The sequence below is a fragment of the Manacus candei genome, unplaced genomic scaffold, assembly GCF_025592945.1.
Source record: "Manacus candei isolate 608988 ecotype Guabito, Panama unplaced genomic scaffold, ASM2559294v1 h1tg000174l, whole genome shotgun sequence".
Classification (NCBI taxonomy): domain Eukaryota; kingdom Metazoa; phylum Chordata; class Aves; order Passeriformes; family Pipridae; genus Manacus; species Manacus candei.
Genome location: NW_026138222.1, coordinates 976328 through 997877, shown reverse-complemented (window position 1 = coordinate 997877; position 21550 = coordinate 976328). Strand labels below are relative to the sequence as shown.

The 21550-nt window shown below is 49.6% G+C and overlaps 1 protein-coding gene and 1 long non-coding RNA gene across 10 annotated transcripts in view; one reads left to right on the top strand and one right to left on the bottom strand.

Moving 5' to 3' along the window:
- ZC3HC1 (zinc finger C3HC-type containing 1) overlaps nucleotides 1-19865 on the top strand; it is a 29570-nt gene extending 9705 nt beyond the window's left edge. The window contains exons 4-12 of one of the 9 annotated variants that reach the window (XM_051773627.1): nucleotides 5854-5937; nucleotides 8391-8518; nucleotides 11438-11598; nucleotides 15091-15286; nucleotides 16288-16325; nucleotides 16447-16490; nucleotides 17243-17500; nucleotides 17601-17807; nucleotides 19408-19865. In XM_051773627.1, coding sequence (XP_051629587.1) covers nucleotides 5854-5937; nucleotides 8391-8518; nucleotides 11438-11598; nucleotides 15091-15286; nucleotides 16288-16325; nucleotides 16447-16490; nucleotides 17243-17500; nucleotides 17601-17807; nucleotides 19408-19766 — 1475 coding nt within the window. In that variant the 3' untranslated portion in view covers nucleotides 19767-19865. Of the gene's footprint in view, nucleotides 1-5853; nucleotides 5938-8390; nucleotides 8519-11437; nucleotides 11599-15090; nucleotides 15287-15494; nucleotides 15592-15690; nucleotides 15850-16287; nucleotides 16326-16386; nucleotides 16491-16823; nucleotides 16849-16979; nucleotides 17143-17242; nucleotides 17501-17600; nucleotides 17808-19407 lie in introns of those variants that run through there. The other 8 variants (XM_051773632.1, XM_051773628.1, XM_051773636.1 and 5 more) reach the window with 8 other exon arrangements.
- On the bottom strand, nucleotides 16117-17278 carry LOC127463785 (uncharacterized). Its single transcript, XR_007900942.1, has 3 exons — nucleotides 17237-17278; nucleotides 16950-17079; nucleotides 16117-16226 (listed from the first exon to the last, which is right to left on the bottom strand). It is a non-coding gene; the product is annotated as an uncharacterized LOC127463785 (long non-coding RNA).
- Nucleotides 19866-21550: the final 1685 nt, after the last annotated feature.

Genomic DNA, 21550 nt, shown 5'->3' with positions numbered 1-21550 from the left:
TGGTCCTTAAAGCTCATCTAATTCCACACTCTTGTCCAGGGAGTGATGATTCCAGGGAGTGATGATTCCAGAGAATGGTGATTCCAGGGAATGGTGATTCCAGGGAATGGTGGTCCCTAAAGATCATCCAGTGATGGATCTTAAAGCTCATCCAATTCCACCCATTTGTCCAGGGAATGATGTTTCCAAGGAATGATGATTCCAAGGAATGCTGGACCTTAAAGCTCATCCAGTTCCATCCCCTTTGTCCAAGGAATGAGAGTTCCAGGGAATAATCATTCCAGGGAGTGCTGGTCCTTAAAGCTCATCCAGTTCCACCCCCTTGTCCAGGGAGTGATGATTCCAAGGAATGATGATTCCAGGGAATGATGGTCTTTAAGTCTCATCTAATTCCACACTCTTGTCCAGGGAATGAGAGTTCCAGGGAATGATCATTCCAGGGAATGCTGGTCCCTAAAGATCATCCAGTTCCACCCCTTTGTCCAGGGAATGATGATTCCAGGGAATGATGATTCCAGGGAATGATGATTCCAGGGAATGCTGGTCCTTAAAGTTCATCCAGTTCCATCCCCTTTGTCCAGGGAATGAGAGTTCCAGGGAATGATCATTCCAGGGAATGCTGGTCCTTAAAGCTCATCCAGTTCCATCCCCTTTGTCCGGGGAATGATGATTCCAAGGAATGATGATTCCAGGGAATGCTGGTCCTTAAAGCTCATCCAGTGTCATCCCTTTGTCCAGGGAATGAGAGTTCCAAGGAATGATGATTCCAAGGAATGATGGTCCTTAAAGCTCATCCAGTTCCATCCCCTTTGTCCAAGGAATGAGAGTTCCAGGGAATAATCATTCCAGGGAATGCTGGTCCTTAAAGCTCATCTAATTCCACACCCTTGTCCAGGGAGTGATGATTCCAGGGAGTGATGATTCCAGGGAGTGATGATTCCAGGGAGTGATGATTCCAGGGAATGATGGATCTTAAACCTCATCCAGTTCCACCCCTTTGTCCAGAGAATGCTGATTCCAGGGAATGCTGATTCCAGGGAATGCTGGATCTCAAAGCTTGTCCTATTCCCCGCTCTTGTCCAGGGAATGGTGGTTCCAGGGAATGGTGGTTCCCGGGAATGCTGCTCCCTCAATCCCATGGTTTCCCACCCCTTCCCTGGGCCTGGACACCTCCGGCTCTCCCGGGTTGCTCCAGGCCCTGTCCAGCCTGGAACCCTCCCAGCTCTCCCAGGATCAGATATTCCAGGAGCCTGGGAATTCCAGGACTCCCCAGCCCCTCCCTCCCATGGCAGGGATGATCCCAAACCATCCCGAACGCTCCGGCCTCGGGGCACCAACCCCCCCTTGGAAGCAAATCCCGGGGAAGGAACGTGGAGCCTGGCGCAGCTCGGAGCCGTTCCCGTGCGGAATTCCGGCCGGATCCCGTGTGGAATGCTGAGCCAGGCCCATCCCAGCATCCCGGGGAGCAAAGCTCAGCATTCCCACTCCGGTTCCCTCCCCGGGAAGCTCCGGGGGTGCCCCTGAGCCTCCTTTTTCCCAGCCCATCCCGAGCCCTTCCGGCTCTTCCCAAGCTTTTCCCGCCTCTGTTCCCCCTCCGGATGTGCTTCAGGAACATCCCGGGTTTCCTAAACCTCCTTTCCCAAGAATTCCTGGATCTGCTGCCCTCATCCCAACACCCTTTTCCAAGGGGGAGGCACCGAGTTTGCCCAGTCAGGCCGTTCAATTTATTACATTAATTAATTAATTAATTATTAATATGTTTAATTATTTTATTGATTAGATTAATTTGATCAATTTAATTAATTTGATTAATAATTAATAAGCTGTCATATATAATTATAGATTATAATTATTATTAATTACAATTATAATAATTCTCAATATTTAACCACAATGATTAATAATTAATAATAAATAAATAATAATTAATAATAAAATAATTAAAATATTAAATTAATTATTATTATTTTATCTTTTTAATTTTATCTTTTAATTTTTTACTCAACAATAATAATAAATTATTAATTGAATCAATTAACTTATTTTTCATAGAATTAATATTATAATAATTAAATAATTATATATATAATATATAATTGATGTTATAAGTTAATATTATATCCATACACAAGATATATTAAATATAAAACGTGTAGTATGATATTATTTTATAATATTAATAATAAATTATAAATTAAATCAATTCATTTAACTTCTATTAAATAATATTATATAATTAAATAATTATATATTATATAGAATTGATGTTATAAATTAATATTATATAATACACAATATATAATATTAAATATATAACATGTAATATATAATATTAATAATAGATTATAAATTAAATCAATTCATTTAATTTCTATTAAATTAATATTATCATAATTGAATATTACCTATATTGTACATAATTGATATTATAAATTAATACTATATCCCTTCACAATATAGAATATTAAATATACAACATGTAATATATTATTATATTATATTAATAATACATTATAAATTAAATCAATTCATTTACTTTCTATCAAATCAATACGATAATAATTAAATAATTATATATTATATACAGGTGATGTTATAAATTAATATTATGTCCATACACAAGATATATTAAATATAAAACATGTAATGTGATATTATTATATTATGTAATATTAATAATACATTATAAATTAAATCAATTAATTTCTATTAAATATTATAATAATTAAATAATTATCTATATTATACAAAAAATTAATATTACATCCCTACATAATATATAAAATTAAATATATAAGATGTAACATAATATTATAATATTATATAATAATAATAATACATTATAAATTAAATCCATTCATTTTATTTCTATTAAATTAATATTATAATTATTAAATAATTATATATATTATATATAATTGGTATTATAAATTAATATTATATCTCTACACAATATATAATATTAAATATAAAACATGTAATATAATATTATTATATTATATAATGTTAATAATACATTATAAATGAAATCAATTCTTTTAATTTCTATTAAATTAATATTATAATAACAAAATAATTATATATTATATATAATTGATATTATAAATTAATATTATCTCAATACACAGAATATAATATTAAATATATAACATGTAATATAATATTATTATATTATATAATGTTAATAATACATTATAAATTAAATCAATTCATTTAATTTCTATTAAATTAATATTACAATAACAAAATAATTATATATTATATATAATTGATATTGTAAATTAATATTATCTCAATACATGAGATATAATATTAAATATATAACATGTAATATAACATTATATTATATAATATTAAAGATATAATAAAATATATAATGGTATTGCATATAATAATATAATGTATATTATGATTCATTATATAATAATAATATATAATATTATAATAATATATTATAGTAAATAATAATATATTATATATTATAGTATATTATAGTATATTATAATAATATTATTAATTTATATTATATTATTAATTTATATTATAATGTTAATTTATTTAATCGATTTATTAAATTAACCAATGATTTGATTAAATTAAATAATAAATAAAACAAAGATAATAAAATCCAAATAAAATCAATATTTAATATGCATTTACTCAATTAATTAAATTAAATCAATAATTTAATCAATAAACTCCTTATTACTTCCCAAAAAAAAAAACTCATCCCCTCCACTTCCCAATTTTTCCCGGCTGCAATTCCCTGCTCCCATCCCCTGGAATTCCCATCCCCTGGAATTCCCATCCCCTGGAATTCCCATCCCCTGGAATTCCCTGCTCCCATCCCCTGGAATTCCCATCCCCTGGAATTCCCTGCCCCTGCTGCCCGAGCCTTTCCCAGGGGGTCACCCAGGATCAGCATTCCCAGATTCTCCCTTTTAAATGACCCTTGGCCTGGTCGTTCCCTGGGGAATCATCCCGCCGGGATCGGGAAAACCCCGGAATAACCAGAGCTTGGGAAAAGGGATTTGGGAAAAGGGATTTAAAAAGGGATTTCAGAGGGAATGAGCCGGTTCTGAAAGGTGGGAATAATTTAAATTAAGGATCAGGGGGTTTTTTGGGAAGTTGGATTTCCAGCCCTGGCTCCGGGATCTGATGGGATCGGGGTGGGATCGGCAGCATTCCAGGAGGGAAAACCTTGGGATTGGGGCGGATCCAGCGCCCGGGAGGGTCCGGCTGTGCTCCCCTGCCTGGGATCCGGCGGGAATTCGGGATGGGGGGGGTGGAATTCCAGGGAATTTCGGGCAGCTTTGGGTGGGGAGGGAGGGCGGGAATGGTCGGGAGTGGCCGGGAATGGCTGGGAATGGCTGGGAATGGCTGGGAATGGTTGGGAATGGTTGGGAATGCCTGGGAATGGCCGGGAATGGCTGGGAATGGCCGGGAATGGCCTGGAAATGCCTGGGAATGGCCAGGAATGCCTGGGAATGGCCGGGAATGGATGGGAATGGCCAGGAATTGCTGGGAATAGTTGGGAATGGCCGGGAATGGTTGGGAATCGCCGGGAATGGCTGGGAATGGTTGGGAATGGCCGGGAATGGATGGAAATGGTTGGGAATGGCCGGGAATGGCCGGGAATGGCCGGGAATGGTTGGGAATGGCCGGGAATGGTTGGGAATGGATGGGAATGGCTGGGAATGGCCGGTAATGGTTGGGAATGGCTGGGAATGGCCAGGAATGGCTGGGAATGGCCGGGAATGGCTGGGAATGGGCGGGAATGGTTGGGAATGGCCGGGAATAGCCGGGAATGGTTGGGAATGGTTGGGAATGGCTGGGAATGGTTGGGAATGGTTGGGAATGCCTGGGAATGCCTGGGAATGGCCGGGAATGGCTGGGAATGGCTGGGAATGGCTGGGAATGGTTGGGAATGGCTGGGAATGGCTGGGAATGGCCGGGAATGGGTGGGAATGGTTGGGAATACCTGGGAATGGCCAGGAATGGTTGGGAGTGGCCGGGAATGGTTGGGAATGGCCGGGAATGGCTGGGAGTGGCCGGGAATGGCTGGGAGTGGCCGGGAATGGGTGGGAATGGTTGGGAATGGCCGGGAATGCCTGGGAATGGTTGGGAATGGCCAGGAATGGTTGGGAATGCCTGGGAATGGCCGGGAATGGCCGGGAATGGCTGGGAGTGGCCGGGAATGGGTGGGAATGGTTGGGAATGGCCGGGAATGCCCGGGAATGGCCGGGAATGGTTGGGAATGCCTGGGAATGGCCGGGAATGGCTGGAAATGTCTGGGAATGGCCGGGAATGGTTGGGAATGGCTGGGAATGGTTGGGAGTGGCCGGGAATGGTTGGGAATGGCCGGGAATGGCTGGGAGTGGCCGGGAATGGCCGAGAATGGTTGGGAATGGCCGAGAATGGTTGGGAATGGCCGGGAATATCTGGGAATGGCTGGGAATGGCCGGGAATGGTTGGGAATGGCCGGGAATATCTGGGAATGGCCGGGAATGGTTGGGAATGGTCGGGAATATCTGGGAATGGCTGGGAATGGCTGGGAATGGTTGGGAATGGTTGGGAATGGCTGGGAATGGCCGGGAATGGTTGGGAATGGTTGGGAATGGCTGGGAATGGCCGGGAATGGCTGGGAATGGCCGGGAATGGTTGGGAATGGTTGGGAATGGCTGGGAATGGATGGGAATGGCCAGTAATGGCTGGGAATGGCCGGGAATGCCTGGAAATGCCTGGGAATGGCTGGGAATGGTTGGGAATGGCCGGGAATGGTTGGGAATGACCGGGAATGGCCGGGAATGGCCGGGAATGGCGGTGGGCAGGGACCATCCGTGTTTCCCGCAGACCGGGAGCGCTGTGCCGAGCTGAGGAGAGCCCTGAGCGCCGCCCACGAGAGGTTCTGCTTCTGGCCTGACAGCCCCTGCCCAGGTGGGTGCCCAGCTCTGCCCACCATTGTTCCCTATTTTTCCCACCATTGTTCCCTATTTTTCCCACCATTGTTCCCTATTTTTCCACCCTTATTCCCTATTTTTCCACCCTTATTCCCTATTTTTCCACCCTTATTCCCTATTTTTCCACCCTTATTCCCTATTTTACCCCACCCTTATTCCCTAATTTTCCCACCATTATTCTCTATTTTATCCCACCATTATTTTCTATTTTTCCCACCATTCCCTATTTTTCCTACCATTATTCCCTATTTTTTCCCACCCTTATTCCCTGTTTTTCCCACCATCCCCTTTTTCCCACCATTATTCCCTATTTTTTACCCATTATTCTCTAATTTTTCCACCATTATTCCTTATTTTATCCCACCTTTATTCCCTATTTTATCAGCCATTTTTTGCTATTTATCCACCATTATTCCCTATTTTCCCACCATTATTCCCTATTTTTCCCACAATATTCCCTATTTTTCCCACCATTATTCCCTATTTTTCCCACAATATTCACTATTTTTCCCACCATTATTCCCTATTTTTTCCCACAATTTTTCCACCTTTATTCCCTACTTATCCACCATTATTCCCTATTTTCCTACCATTCCCTATTTTCTCACCATTATTCTCCATTTTATCCCACCATTATTCCCTATTTTTCCCACCATTCCCTATTTTTCCCACCATTATTCCCTGTTTTTTCAACTGTTATTCCCTAATTTCACCACCATTATTCCTTATTTTTCCCACCATTATTCCCTATTTTGCCACCATTCCCTTTTTTTCCCACCATTATTCCCTATTTTGCCACCATTCCCTTTTTTTCCCACCATTATTCCTTATTTTTCCACCCTTATTCCCTTTTTTTTACCCATTATTCCCTGATTTTCCCACCATTATTCCCTAATTTTCCCACCCTTATTCCCTATTTTTCCCCACAGTTCCCTATTTTTTCCCACCAGTATCCCTCATTTTCGCACCATTATTCCCTAATTTTCCCACCATTATTTCCTATTTTCCCACCCTTCCCTATTTTTCCCCCATTCTTCCCTGTTTTTTACCCATTATTCCCTAATTTTTCCATTATTCCCTATTTTATCCACCATTATTCCCTATTTTCCCACCATTCCCTATTTTTTCCACCATTCTTCCCTATTTTCTTACTCATTATCCCACCATTATTCCCTATTTTTCCCACCGTTGTTCCCTATTTTTTACCCATTAGTCTCTACTTTTCCCACCATTATTCCCTAATTTTCCCACCATTATTCCCTAATTTTCCCCTGGATTATGGAATGCTGTGGTGGGAAGGGGGCTCAGCTCCATCCCATTCCCACCCCAGGGCAGGGACACTTCCCGCTATCCCGGGGGGCTCCAAGCCCCATCCAGCACTTCCCGGGAAACCCCAGCTTCCCTGGGAATTCCATCCCAAACCCCATTTCCCAAGGGAGCCTGTGGGATCCCAAATCCCATTTCCCAAATCCCTGTGGGATCCCAAATCCCATTTCCCAAGGGAGCCTGTGGGATCCCAAACCCCATTCCCAAACCCCGTTTCCCAAATCCCCTGTGGGATCCCAAATCCCATTTCCCAAACCTCCTGTGGGATCCCAAACCCCATTTCCCAAATCCCACTTCCCAAATCCCCTGTGGGATCCCAAACCCCATTTCCCAAAGGAGTCCATGGGATCCCAAATCCCCTGTTTGATCCCAAATCCCATTTCCCAAACCCCTGTGGGATCCCAAATCTTGTTTCCCAAGGCAGCCTGTGGGATCCCAAACCCCATTTCCCAAACCCCATTTCCCAAATCCCCTGTGGGATCCCAAATCCCATTTCCCAAGGGAGGCTGTGGGATCCCAAATCCTGTTTCCCAAACCCCCTGTGAGATCCCAAATCCCGCTTCCCAAATCTCCTGTGGGATCCCAAACCCCATTTCCCAAATTCCCTGTGAGATCCCAAATCTCGTTTCCCAAGGGAGCCCCTGGGATCCCAAATCCCCTGTGAGATCCCAAATCCCATTTCCTAAGGGAGCCCATGGGATCCCAAATCCCCTGTGGGATCCCAAACCCCATTTCCCAAACCCCATTTCCCAAATCCCCTGTTTGATCCCAAATCCCATTTCCCAAGGGAGGCTGTGAGATCCCAAACCCCATTTCCCAAATCCCCTGTTTGATCCCAAATCCCATTTCCCAAGGGAGGCTGTGAGATCCCAAACCCCATTTCCCAAATCCCCTGTTTGATCCCAACCCCCATTCCTCCCCATCCCTCCCCGCCCTCCCAGCCAGGAATTCCTTCCCCCCATCCCAACATCCTTCCCCCTCCTCCAGCTCATTCCCTCTTTTCCCGGCCGGGCTCCTCCCCCTTTCCCAGCGGGACGAGGAGGGTCGGGAATGGGCATTCCCGACATTCCCGCTCGGCATTCCCACCTTTTCCCTCTTCCCCAGAGCGCTTTGCCCTGCTCCCGCTGGACGAGCCCCGAGTGCTTCTCCAGGAATTCCTGGAGCGCTTCCAGAGCCTTTCCCGCCTGGAGCTGCAGCTCCCCTCGCTCCGGCCCGAGGAGCTCGGGAATATGGTGCGTTCCCAAATCCCACAGAGTCCCGGGAATGCCGGGAATTGGGGGCTCCGGGTGGGAGGGGGCCTCGGGATTCCCCTGGGGTGTTCCTGCTTCCAACGGGGGGTTTATGGGAATGTGGAAATAAAGGAGACGGGAGTGGCTGGGTTGGGAAATGGGGGTTGGGAAACGGGATTTGGGATCCCATGGACTCCTTTGGGAAATGGGATTTGGGACCTCTCAGGGGATTTGGGAAATGGGGTTTGGGAAACGGGATTTGGGAAATGGGGTTTGGGATCCCACAGGGGATTTGGGAAATGGGGTTTGGGAATCTCACAGGGGATTTGGGAAATGGGATTTGGGAAATGGGATTTGGGAAATGGGGTTTGGGAAATGGGATTTGGGAAATGGGATTTGGGAAATGGGGTTTGGGAAATGGGGTTTGGGAAATGGGATTTGGGAAATGGGGTTTGGGAAATGGGGTTTGGGAAATGGGATTTGGGAAATGGGATTTGGGAAATGGGGTTTGGGAAATGGGGTTTGGGATCTCACAGGGTATTTGGGAAATAGGGTTTGGGATCCCACAGGGGGTTTGGGATCCCACAGGGGATTTGGGAAATGGGGTTTGGGAAGTGGGGTTCGGGATCCCACAGGGGATTTGGGAAGTGGGGTTTGGGAAACGGGATTTGGGAAGTGGGGTTTGGGATCCCACAGGGGATTTGGGAAATGGGATTTGGGATCCCACAGGGGATTTGGGAAATGGGGTTTGGGAATCTCACAGGGGATTTGGGAAGAGGGGTTTGGGAAGAGGGGTTTGGGAAATGGGGTTTGGGAAGTGGGGTTTGGGAAATGGGGTTTGGGAATCTCACAGGGGATTTGGGAAATGGGGTTTGGGAAATGGGATTTGGGAAATGGGATTTGGGAAATGGGATTTGGGAAATGGGGTTTGGGAAGTGGGGTTCGGGATCCCACAGGGGATTTGGGAAGTGGGGTTTGGGAAGTGGGGTTCGGGATCCCACAGGGGATTTGGGAAATGGGGTTTGGGATCTCTCAGGGGATTTGAGAATCCCACAGACTGCCTTGGGAAACGGGATTTGGGATCCCACAGGGGATTTGGGAAATGGGATTTGGGAAATGGGATTTGGAAAGTGGGGTTTGGGATCTCGCAGGGGATTTGGGAAATGGGGGTTGGGAAATGGGGTTTGAGATCTCACGGGGGATTTGGGAAATAGGGTTTGGGATCCCACAGGGGATTTGGGATCTCACAGGGGATTTGGGAAATGGGATTTGGGATCAAACAGGGGATTTGGGAAATGGGGTTTGGGATCTCACAGGGGATCTGGGAAATGGGATTTTGGATCCTATAGGCTCCCTTGGGAAATGGGATTTGGGATCTCCCAGGGGATTTGAGAATCCCACAGACTGCCTTGGGAAACGGGATTTGGGATCCCACAGGGGATTTGGGAAGTGGGATTTAGGAAATGGGGTTTGGGATCTCTCAGGGGATTTGGGATCTCACAGGGAATTTGGGATCCCATGGGCTCCCTTGGGAAATGGGATTTGGGATCTCACAGGGAATTTGGGAAATGGGACTTGAGATCCCTCGGGGGATTTGGGATCCCACAGGCTCCCTTGGGAAATGGGATTTGGGATTCCACAGGGGATTTGGGAAATCGGATTTGGGATCCCCCAGAATTTGTTCCATTTCTCCCTTGGGAAACGGAGCAAAGGCAATTCCAGAGGGGTGGAATTGCCTCCCTGGAGCAGCTCCTTGGGCACTCTCCCAGCAGGAAACTCTGGGAAGCCGGGAGGGATCCAGGGAATTCCTGATTCATTCAGGAGAAATCCCAGAGGGGTTTTTGGGTTCCTAAAAACCCCCCAAAGCCCCGGCAGGGATGGGAGTGGATCCACAAATCCCACAAATCCCGGCAGAGCAGGGACAGAGCTCACGGGATGGGATCCAGAGGAGGAAGGTGCTGCTTTTCCCTGATAATCCCAGAGCAGAAATCATGGAATGAGGAGTCTGTTCCCTGATAACCAGAACAGAAATCATGGAATGTGGATCCACAGGGATATAAAGCAGGAGGAAGCTGTTCCTTTCCCCTGATAATCCCAGAGCAGAAATCATGGAATGGGGAGTCTGTTCCCTGTTAGCCAGTGTAAAAATCCTGGAATGAGGAGTCTGTTCCCTGATAACCAGAGCAAAAGTCCTGGAATGTGGATCCAGAGGGATATAAAGCAGGAGGAAGCTGTTCCTTTTCCCTGATAATCCCAGAGCAGAAATCATGGAATGGGGAGTCTGTTCCCTGTTAACCAGAACAGAAATCATGGAATGTGGATCCAGAGGGACACAAGGCAGGAGGAAGCTGATCCTTTTCCCTGATAATCCCAGAGCAGAAATCATGGAATGAGGAGTCTGTTCCCTGTTAACCAGAGCAGAAATCATGGAATGTGGATCCAGAGGGACAGAGGGCAGGAGGAAGCTGTTCCTTTTCCCTGATAATCCCAGAGCAGAAATCATGGAATGGGGAGTCTGTTCCCTGTTAGCCAGTGTAAAAATCATGGAATGAGGAGTCTGTTCCCTGTTAACCAGAGCAGAAATCATGGAATGAGGAGTCTGTTCCCTGATAACCAGAGCAGAAATCATGGAATGAGGAGTCTGTTCCCTGATAACCAGAGCAGAAATCATGGAATGGGGAGTCTGTTCCCTGTTAACCAGAACAGAAATCCTGGAATGTGGATCCAGAGGGACACGAGGCAGGAGGAATCCGTCCCTTTTCCCGGTTAAGCAGCACGGGGGGCGTTGGAAGCTGCACTTCCAGGGACTGGGAAAGGGATTGGGAAAGGGCCGTTGGAAGCTGCGTTTCCAGGGATTGGGAAGGGGCTTTCCCTGCGCTCCGTGGGAGCGAATCCCTGGAATTCCCCGCGCGTGCTCCACAGTCGCTGTCGGAGGAGCGGATCCGCCGGCTCCTGGAGCTCATCCAGGACGAGCTGGAATGCGGCCGGGAAGGGGAGAAGCCCCCCGGGAAGTTTTCCATGGAAAGCCCGCAGGGACACGCCGTTCCCGCCTCCATCCTGGCGCTCTGCGGCTGGAATTGCAGGTGGGCGGGGCCGCGGGAATCTGGGAATCTGGGATGCTCCTCCCGGGAATTCTTCGCTCCCTCCTTTCACCCTTTTCCCGTTTTCCCTCTTTTTTCGCTCCACTCTTGCTTCCCTTTTTTTCACTCTGTTCCTGTTTCCTGCTCTGTCCTTGTTTTCCCTATTTTTGCTACATTCCTGCTTCCCTTATTTTCCCCTTTTCCCTGTTTTTCACTACACTCCTGCTTCCCTTATTTCCCTATTTCCCTCTTTTTCACTGTTTTCCCTCTTTTTCCCTATTTTCCCACTATTTTCCCTCTTTCCCCTTATTTTTCCCCTCTTCTCCTGCTTCCCTTATTTTCCTATTTCCACTATTTCCCTATTTTCCCTCTTTTTCACTGTTTTCCCTCTTTTTCCCTCTTTTTCCCTCTTTTTCCCTCTTTTTCCCTCTTTTTCCCTCTTTTTCCCTCTTTTTCCCTCTTTTTCCCTCTTTTTCCCTCTTTTTCCCTCTTTTTCCCTCTTTTTCCCTCTTTTTCCCTCTTTTTCCCTCTTTTTCCCTCTTTTTCCCTCTTTTTCCCTCTTTTTCCCTCTTTTTCCCTCTTTTTCCCTCTTTTTCCCTCTTTTTCCCTCTTTTTCCCTCTTTTTCCCTCTTTTTCCCTCTTTTTCCCTCTTTTTCCCTCTTTTTCCCTCTTTTTCCCTCTTTTTCCCTCTTTTTCCCTCTTTTTCCCTCTTTTTCCCTCTTTTTCCCTCTTTTTCCCTCTTTTTCCCTCTTTTTCCCTCTTTTTCCCTCTTTTTCCCTCTTTTTCCCTCTTTTTCCCTCTTTTTCCCTCTTTTTCCCTCTTTTTCCCTCTTTTTCCCTCTTTTTCCCTCTTTTTCCCTCTTTTTCCCTCTTTTTCCCTCTTTTTCCCTCTTTTTCCCTCTTTTTCCCTCTTTTTCCCTCTTTTTCCCTCTTTTTCCCTCTTTTTCCCTCTTTTTCCCTCTTTTTCCCTCTTTTTCCCTCTTTTTCCCTCTTTTTCCCTCTTTTTCCCTCTTTTTCCCTCTTTTTCCCTCTTTTTCCCTCTTTTTCCCTCTTTTTTTCCCTCTTTTTTTCCCTCTTTTCCCCTCTTTCCCCCTCTTTCCCCCTCTTTCCCCCTCTTTCCCCCTCTTTCCCCCCTCTTTCCCCCTCTTTTCCCCTCTTTCCCCCTCTTTCCCCCTCTTTCCCCCTCTTTTCCCCTCTTTTCCCCTCTTTTCCCCTCTTTTCCCCTCTTTTCCCCTCTTTTCCCCTCTTTTCCCCTCTTTTCCCCTCTTTTCCCCTCTTTTCCCCTCTTTTCCCCTCTTTTCCCCTCTTTTCCCCTCTTTTCCCCTCTTTTCCCCTCTTTTCCCCTCTTTTCCCCTCTTTTCCCCTCTTTTCCCCTCTTTTCCCCTCTTTTCCCCTCTTTTCCCCTCTTTTCCCCTCTTTTCCCCTCTTTTCCCCTCTTTTCCCCTCTTTTCCCCTCTTTTCCCCTCTTTTCCCCTCTTTTCCCCTCTTTTCCCCTCTTTTCCCCTCTTTTCCCCTCTTTTCCCCTCTTTTCCCCTCTTTTCCCCTCTTTTCCCCTCTTTTCCCTCTTTTTCACTCTTTTCCCTCTTTCCCCCTATTTTTCCCTCTGCTCCTGCTTCCCTCATTTCTCCATTTTCCACTGTTCTCCCTCCTTTTCCCTCTTTTTCACCCTCCTCTTGCTCCCCTTATTCCACTATTTTCCCCATTATTTTCCCTATTTTTCCCTGTGCTCCTACTTCCCTTATTTCACTCTTTTTCCCTATTTTCACTCTTTTTTCCCTACTTTCTCGCTTTTCCCCTCTTTTCCCCTCTGCTCCTGCTTCCCTTATTTCAATTATTTCCTTTCTTGCTATTTTTAGCTATTTTTCCCTATTTTTCACTACGCTTCTACTTCCCTTATTCCACTATTTCCCTATTTTCCCCTTTTTTCCCTCTGCTCCTGCTTCCCTTATTTCATTATTTCCATATTCTCACTATTTTCCCTATTTTCCCTCTTTTTCCCTCTGCTCCTGATTCCCTTATTTCACTCTTTCCTGTTTTCCCTCTATTCCCCTCTTTTTCCCTCTTTTCCCCTCTGCTCCTGCTTCCCTTGGTTCACTATTTTCTTGTTTTCCCTATTTTTTGCTACATTCCTGCTTCCCTTATTTCCCCATTTTCCCTATTTTTCACTACACTCCTGCTTCCCTTATTTTCCTGTTTCTGCTATTTTCCAATTTTCCCTCTTTTCCCCTCTTTTTCCCTCTGTTCCCACTTCCCTTATTTCACTATTTTCCTGTTTTCCCTCTTTCCCCTCAATTTCCCTCTTTTTCTCCATTTCCCCTCTTATTTCCCTATTTTCCCTCTTTTCCCTCTGCTCCTGCTTCCCTTATCCCACCATTGTCCTATTTTCCCTTTTCCCCCTCTTTTCCTGCTTTCCCTCTTTCTCACTATTCTCCTGATTCCCTTATTTCACTCTTCTCCTATTTTCCTTCTTTTTCAGTTTTCCCTACGTTCCTGCTTCCCTGATTTTCCCGTTCTCCTTATTTTCCCCTACACTCCTGCTTCCTTTCACTCTTTTCCTATTTTCCCCCTTTTTCACTATTTTCCCTCTTTTCCACTGTGCTCCCCATTCCCTTATTTCACTATTCCCACTATTTCCCTGTTTTCATTATTCCCCCTATTCCCCCTATTCCCCCTATTTCCACTATTTCCACTATTTCCACTATTCCCACTATTCCCACTATTCCCACTATTTCACTATTTCCACTATTCCCACTATTTCCTTATTTCCACTATTCCCACTATTTCCCTATTTTCATTATTCCCACTATTCCCACTATTCCCACTATTCCCACTATTCCCACTATTCCCACTATTTCCCTATTCCCACTATTTCCCTATTCCCACTATTTCCCTATTCCCACTATTTCCCTATTCCCACTATTCCCCTATTCCCACTGTTCCCACTATTTCCCCATTCCCACTATTCCCACTATTTCCCCATTCCCACTATTCCCACTATTTCCCTATTCCCACTATTTCCCTATTCCCACTATTCCCACTATTCCCACTATTTCCCTATTTCCACTATTCCCACTATTCCCCCTATTTTCATTATTCCCACTATTTCCCTATTCCCACTATTTCCCTATTTTCATTATTCCCACTATTTCCCTATTTCCACTATTCCCACCATTTCCCTATTTTCCCTTATTCCCGCATTTCCCCTCACTTTCCCCTCTGCCTCCTCTTCCCTTATCCCACATTTCCCTGCTTTCCCTATTTCCCATTCTCCCGCTTCCCCCCCAGGCTGAGCCCATCCAAATCCCCGCCATCCCCGCCTTTCCACGGACATTTTTCCCTACTTTCCCAGCCTGGGCTCATCCCTTCACCCCCTGGAATTGTCCCTGGATGGGGTTTGGAGCATCCCTGGGATAGCAGGATCTCGGAATGCCCGGGGGTTGGTTGGAATCCCGCCCATTCCCGCTTCCCCTCCCGATCCCGGGCTGTATTCCCGCAGTTCCGGCGGCTCCCCGGCGCTGCCGGTGATCTCCTGCTCCCGCTGCATGAGGAAGGTGGGGCTCTGGAGCTTCCACCAGCTGGAATCCTCCGCTCCAGAGCCGGATCCCTGCGGCTCCTCCGGCAGCTCCGTGCCCACGTCCCCCCGCCGGATCGTCACCCGCAGCCAGGACACCGTCCCGGCCGGAGCCGAGCAGGTACGGCCGGAATGGGGACACCGGGACACCCGGGGGGACATCCGTGTGTCCAACACCACCCACGGGTTCCCTCAGCCACGGCTGGGATGCTCCTGCTGGGAAGGGAACGTGGATGGACAAGGATTGGTTGAGCTGGGCGGGATTCCCCAAATCCCTTCATGTTGGCAGACAAGGATCTCCCGAATGCCCTGGTTTTCCCCTCTTGCAGCAGGAGAAGAGCCCATCCCCATCCATCTCCCACCCACAGGGTTGGGATTCTCCCAACTCCTTGGACTGTGGTGTCCAGAGGATCTCCCTAATTCCCTGTTTTTCCCCTCTTGCTGCAGGAGAAGAGCCCATCCCTATCGGTGTCCCACCCTGAGGGTTGGGATTCTCCCAGATCCATGGACTGCGGGGAGCTGGAGGTGTCCAGAGCATCTCCCTAATTCCCTGTTTTCCCCTCTTGCAGCAGGAGAAGAGCCCATCCCCATCCATGTCCCGCCCCACATCCCAGGATTGGGATTCTCCCAACTCCATGGACCAGGGGGGAACTGGAAGTGTCCAGAGGATCTCCCTAATTCCCTGTTTTCCCCTCTTGCAGCAGGAGAAGAGCCCATCCCCATCTGTGTCCCACCCTGAGGGTTGGGATTCTCCCAACTCCATGGGCCAAAGGGAGCTGGAGGTGTCCAGAGGATCTCCATAATTCCCTATTTTCCCCACCCCCTTCAGGCTGCTCCCTAATTCCCTGTTTTTCCCCTCTTGCAGCAGGAGAAGAGCCCCTCCCCATCCCTGTCCCACCCCACATCCCGGGGTTGGGATTCTCCCAACTCCATGGACTGTGGGGACCTGGAGGTGTCCAGAGCATCTCCCTAATTCCCTGTTTTCCCCCCTGGCAGCAGGAGAAGAGCCCATCCCCATCCATGTCCCACCCTGGGGGTTGGGATTCTCCCAACTCCATGGACTGTGGGAAACTGGAGGTGTCCATAGAATCTCCATAATTCCCTGTTTTCCCCCCCTGGCAGCAGGAGAAGAGCCCATCCCCATCCATGTCCCACATCCCGGGGTTGGGATTCTCCCGGCTCCATGGACTGTGGTCTCCAGAGGATCTCCCTAATTCCCAGTTTTTCCCCTCTTGCAGCAGGAGAAGAGCCCATCCCCATCCATGTCCCGCCCCACATCCCAGGGTTGGGATTCTCCCAACTCCATGGGCCAAAGGGAGCTGGAGGTGTCCAGAGGAGCTCCAAAATTCCCTGTTTTTTCCCCACCCCTTTCATGCTACGCCCTAATTCCCTGTTTTTCCCCCCTGGCAGCAGGAGAAGAGCCCATCCCCATCCATCTCCCACATCCCAGGATTGGGATTCTCCCAGCTCCACGGACTGTGGGGAGCTGGAGGTGTCCAGAGGATCTCCATAATTCCGTGTTTTTTCCCCACCCTCTTCATGCTGCTCCATAATTCCCTGGTTTTCCCCCCTGGCAGCACAGGAAGAGCCCCTCCCCATCCGTGTCCCACCCACAGGGTTGGGATTCTCCCAACTCCACAGACTGGGGGGAGCTGGAGGTGTCCAGAGCATCTCCCTAATTCCTTGTTTTCCCCCCTGTCAGCAGGAGAAGAGCCCATCCCCATCCATGTCCCGCCCCACATCCCGGGGTTGGGATTCTCCCAGCTCCATGGACCGGGGGGAACTGGAAGTGTCCAGAGGATCTCCCTAATTCCCTGTTTTCCCCTCTTGCAGCAGGAGAAGAGCCCCTCCCCATCCCTGTCCCACCCCACATCCCGGGGTTGGGATTCTCCCAAATCCATGAATTGAGGGGACCTGGAGGAGTCCAGAGGATCTCCATAATTCCCTATTTTCCCCACCCCCTTCAGGCTGCTCCCTAATTCCCTGTTTTCCCCCCTGTCAGCACGAGAAGAGCCCATCCATGTCCCACCCTGGGAGTTAGGATTCTCCCAACTCCATGGACTGTGGGGACCTGGAGGTGTCCAGAGCATCTCCCTAATTCCCTGTTTTTCCCCTCTTGCAGCAGGAGAAGAGCCCCTCCCCATCCCTGTCCCGTCCCGTATCCCGGGGTTGGGATTCTCCCGGCTCCATGGACCGGGGGGAGCTGGAGGTGTCCAGCCCGTCCCTCCGGAGCCGCCCGGTGACGCGGAGCATGGGCCAGGGGGACACCATGGAAGTGCCATCCAGCCCCATCCGCAGGGCCAAGCGGGCACGGCTCTGCTCCTCCGGCGGCTCGGTGAGCACTGGGAATGCCGGGAATGCCGTTCCCAATCCAGGGGTTTGGGCGCAGAGCGGGATTTCACCCCCCCTTGCATTCCTTCCTTTCTCGTTCCCAGGACGCTTCCACGAGGAGCTTCTTCCACCCCAGCTCCCAGCACCGGGACTGGTGTCCGTGGGTGAGCACCAGGGAGGGGCAGGATTCCCTGGAGGATGCTGCATCCCACGGGGAGAAGGCCGGGAAGGCGGAGCCGGGCTGGAAAATGGTGCTGGACACCCTGCTGGGCACCCGGAGGGGCGAGGCCGTGCCCGACACGGAGCCGGTGGTGAGCCTGGCATTCCCAAAGCCCTGGGGGCACAGTTTGGGATGGAGGGGCTGAATTTGGGAAGTTAATCCCAGGTGGAAGACAAGGACCCAATGTGTGTCTCCAGGGTCTCAGTTCCCAGCCCCTTCCTAGGATTTATTCATGACACTGTTGTGTGTGCAGCTGGGTCTCTCTGGGCAGAATTTGGGATGGATGAGCTTCCTTTGGGAAGTCAATCCCAGCTGGGAGACAGGGACCAAACTCCCTCCAGAGTCTCAGTTCCCCCTCTGGCAGCCCCTTCCCAGGATTCATCCATGACAATGTTGTGGAGCTGCTCGAGGGCTGGATCCCTGTGGGCAGAATTTGGGATGGATGGGCTTCCTTTGGGTTGGATCCAATCCTTGGGAGACAAGGACCAAACGTGTGTCTCCAGGGTCTCAATTCCCAGCCCCTTCCCAGGATTCATCCATGACAATATTGTGGAGCTGCTCGAGGGCTGGATCCCTGTGGGCAGGATTTGGGATGGATGGGCTTCCTTTGGAAAGTCAATCCCAGCTGGATGCCAAGGACCAAACTCCCCCCAGCTCCCCCCTGGCAGCCCCTCCCCAGGATCCATCCCTCCAGTGCCTCCTGCTGGAAATAACAGCCCCTCCCAAGATCCACTTTCATTCCCTGTTCCCAGAGCTCCGCCCCCATCCCGATCCCTGGCTCCAGGCTTTCCCGGCTTTCCCGAGCCGGGGGAGTGGAGCTGAGGCCAAAACTCCTCTCTTCCTCCTTCCTGGAGTCCCTTCCCGCTTCCTGGAGCCTCTTCCCACTTCTTGGAGCCTCATCCTTCTTCCTGGAGCCCCTTCCTGCTTCCTGAAGTCCCTTCCCGCTTCCTGGAGCCCCTTCCTGCTTCTTCAAGCCCCTTCCTGCTTCCTGGAGCCCCTTCCTCCTTCCTGAGGTCCCTTCCCGCTTCCTGGAGCCCCTTCCTGCTTTTTGGAGCCACTTCTTGCTTCTTCAAGCCCCTTCCTCCTTCCTGGAGTCCCTTCCCGCTCCCTGCAGCCCCTTCCCGCTCCCTGCAGCCCCTTCCCGCTCGCTGCAGCCCCTTCCTGCTTCCTGGAGCCCCTTCCCACTTCCTAGAGCCCCTTCCTGCTCCCTGGAGCCCCTTCCCACTTCCTGGAGCCCCTTCCCACTCCCTGGAGCCCCTTCCTCCTTCCTGGAGCCCCTTCCTGCTTCCTGAAGTCTCTTTCTCCTTCCTGAAGTCTCTTCCTCCTTCCTGGAGCCCCTTCCTGCTTCCTGGAGCCCCTTCCTGCTTCCTGGAGCCCCTTCCTCCTTCCTGGAGCCCCTTCCTGCTTTCTGGAGCCCCTTCCTGCTCCTGGGATCCTCTTCCTCCTCTCCCTGTTCCCAGCAGTTCCTCCTCCTTGGAAGCTTTTTCCTGCTTCTTCCTTGTCGTCCCCTTGGGGTCTTTCCCCCTCCATCCAGTTGGGAAATTGGGATAACGAAGGAAAGGAACGAATCTGTGTCCGTTGGTATCCAAACCGGATATTTGGGTTGGGATATTTGGGATGGATCTTTTCCTGCCCTTTCCCCTCACGTCCCCTTCCTTGACTCCGGCTCTCGTTTGCTCCCGTTTTTCCAGAGCCTCTCGGAGAAGTCCTGCAAGGTGTTCCGCATTTTCCGGCAGTGGGAGAGCATGAACTCCTCCTGAACTCCTCCTGGATTCCTCCTGGATTCCTCCTGGATTCCTCCTGGATTCCTCCTGGATTCCTCCTGGATTCCTCCTGGATTCCTCCTGGATTCCTGAGCCTCTGGAACCCCCAGGGGCTCCGTGGCGGAGAGAGAGACCCTCTTCCCAGCTCCGTGCCTCGGGAAGGGGATCCCGAGGGAGCCATCCCGGGATTCCCCCATCCCCACCTGCCTTCCCCAGTTGCTGCTGTTATCCCACGGCTCCGGAGGCTCCGGGAGCCCCCCCGGGACCGGGATGTGCCGTTGGGATGAGGAGGAGCCGCCGTTCCCTGCGGGGCGTCCGCGGGGTCCGGCCCTTCCCGCTGGAAGTGACTCCAGGTGGGAATAAACATTTCACTTTTTGGCATTGGATTTTCCCTCCCTCCTCCCGTGGTGGTCTTTTTTCCCTGGGGGGGGGGGGGTGGGATGAGCTCCAGGGCATGGAATGTGAGCCCTGTATTCCCTGGGGTTTGTGGGATCGCTGTCCCTCCGTCCCTCCCTGGGTTTCCTGCTCCTCATTCCATCGTTTTCCCTGCCTTTTCCCGGCCCCTGGGCCTGGAATCAGCTGCCCCAAGCACATTTGGCCGGGGGGCCCCTTTGGGATGATAAATCCCTGGGATTGGAGGGTGGGATGCAGCCAAAACCTCGGGAAGAGGAGGGTCAGGCCTTCCCATGCCTTGGGGATCTCATGGAAAGGGGAAAAGAAGCTGAGAAGGGAGACCCTGATCCATCATCTCCATCCTCGGGGATGTCGGGAAAGGGCCTTTGGGAAGGGCTGAGATTCCGTGGAAAACCTGGACACAGCCAGATCTCCTCACCCCAGCTCTGTCCCATCCACAGGGACACATCATTCCCTGTTTTTTGGAGCAGGAGCCCCTTCCTGGGATTGCCCCTTCCTGGGATTCCTCAGCCCCAGCTCTGGGATTTAATCCGGGTCTCATCCCACCTCATTCCCTGGGAGGAACTTTTCTGGGAGTTCCTGGGAATGCTGCAGGTGCCTCGGTCGTCATCCCTGCTCTCCCTGAGCCCCAAAACTTGGGAATGCAGCTGCCCACCTGGGATACAGCCAGGCTGGGATACAGCCATCCTGGGATACAGCCAGGCAGGAATCCCCTGGGAAGCAGCAGAGCTGGAGTTTGGGTGGGAATCTTTCCTTTCCCGAGGGGATCCTAAATCCCAAGGGGCTCCCTCACCCCCTGGCCCTGCTGGGCTGGGATTTGGGATGAAGAGGGGGGATATTCCCAATCCAGAGGGGTGAGGATGGGCTGGGAAGTGCCTGGGCTGGCCATGGAGGAGCCCCTTTTCCAGCTTCCTGGACCTACAGATCCCTGTGTTCCCAACAGATCCCTGTGTGTGTTCCCAACAGATCCCTGTGTTCCCAACAGATCCCTGTGTTCCCAACAGATCCCTGTGTTCCCAACAGCCCTTCCTGCTTTTCCCTGGTCATCCCCCCTGAGCTTCCACAGCTCCTGGAGCTTCCCAGAACTCTGGATCCACGGGGATCCCCCATTTCCAGCAGTTCCCTGCAATTCCCAGTGGCTCCCCTTATTCCCCACGTTCCCCATCCGTGGATTCTGACACCCCCTCGTTCCCCCCCTCTCCCACTTTGCTCCACGGTCAGGGAACCATCCCAAAAAACCCCGGGATTCACCCATTCCAGGGAGGACAACGTCCCCATTCCTGAGTGGGCAAGGCCAGACCCAACCCCTGCATCCCGATTTTCGGAGCCAGGAGGGCTCAGAGGATCCCAGAATTCCTCACGTGTGCACTCACATCCAAGGATTTGGGCGCTGCAAGAGCGGCCTCGAGGCATCCCAAAAAAAAAAAAATACCAGGATGCTGTTGGAGCCCCTGTTATCCTGAAATTCCCGTTGCAAAACCTGCGGTGTTTCGCCCGTGGAATGCCAGGATTCCAAGAAATCAAAGGGAAAATCCTGGTTTTCCCCCTCCTGTTCTCCCAGCTCCTTGGAGCCAGTCAGGGGAAACGGGGGATCCTCCATCCCAACTTTTCCAGCTGCTCTGCCCAAATAGAACCCTCCCAGATTCCCCCAGGGAAT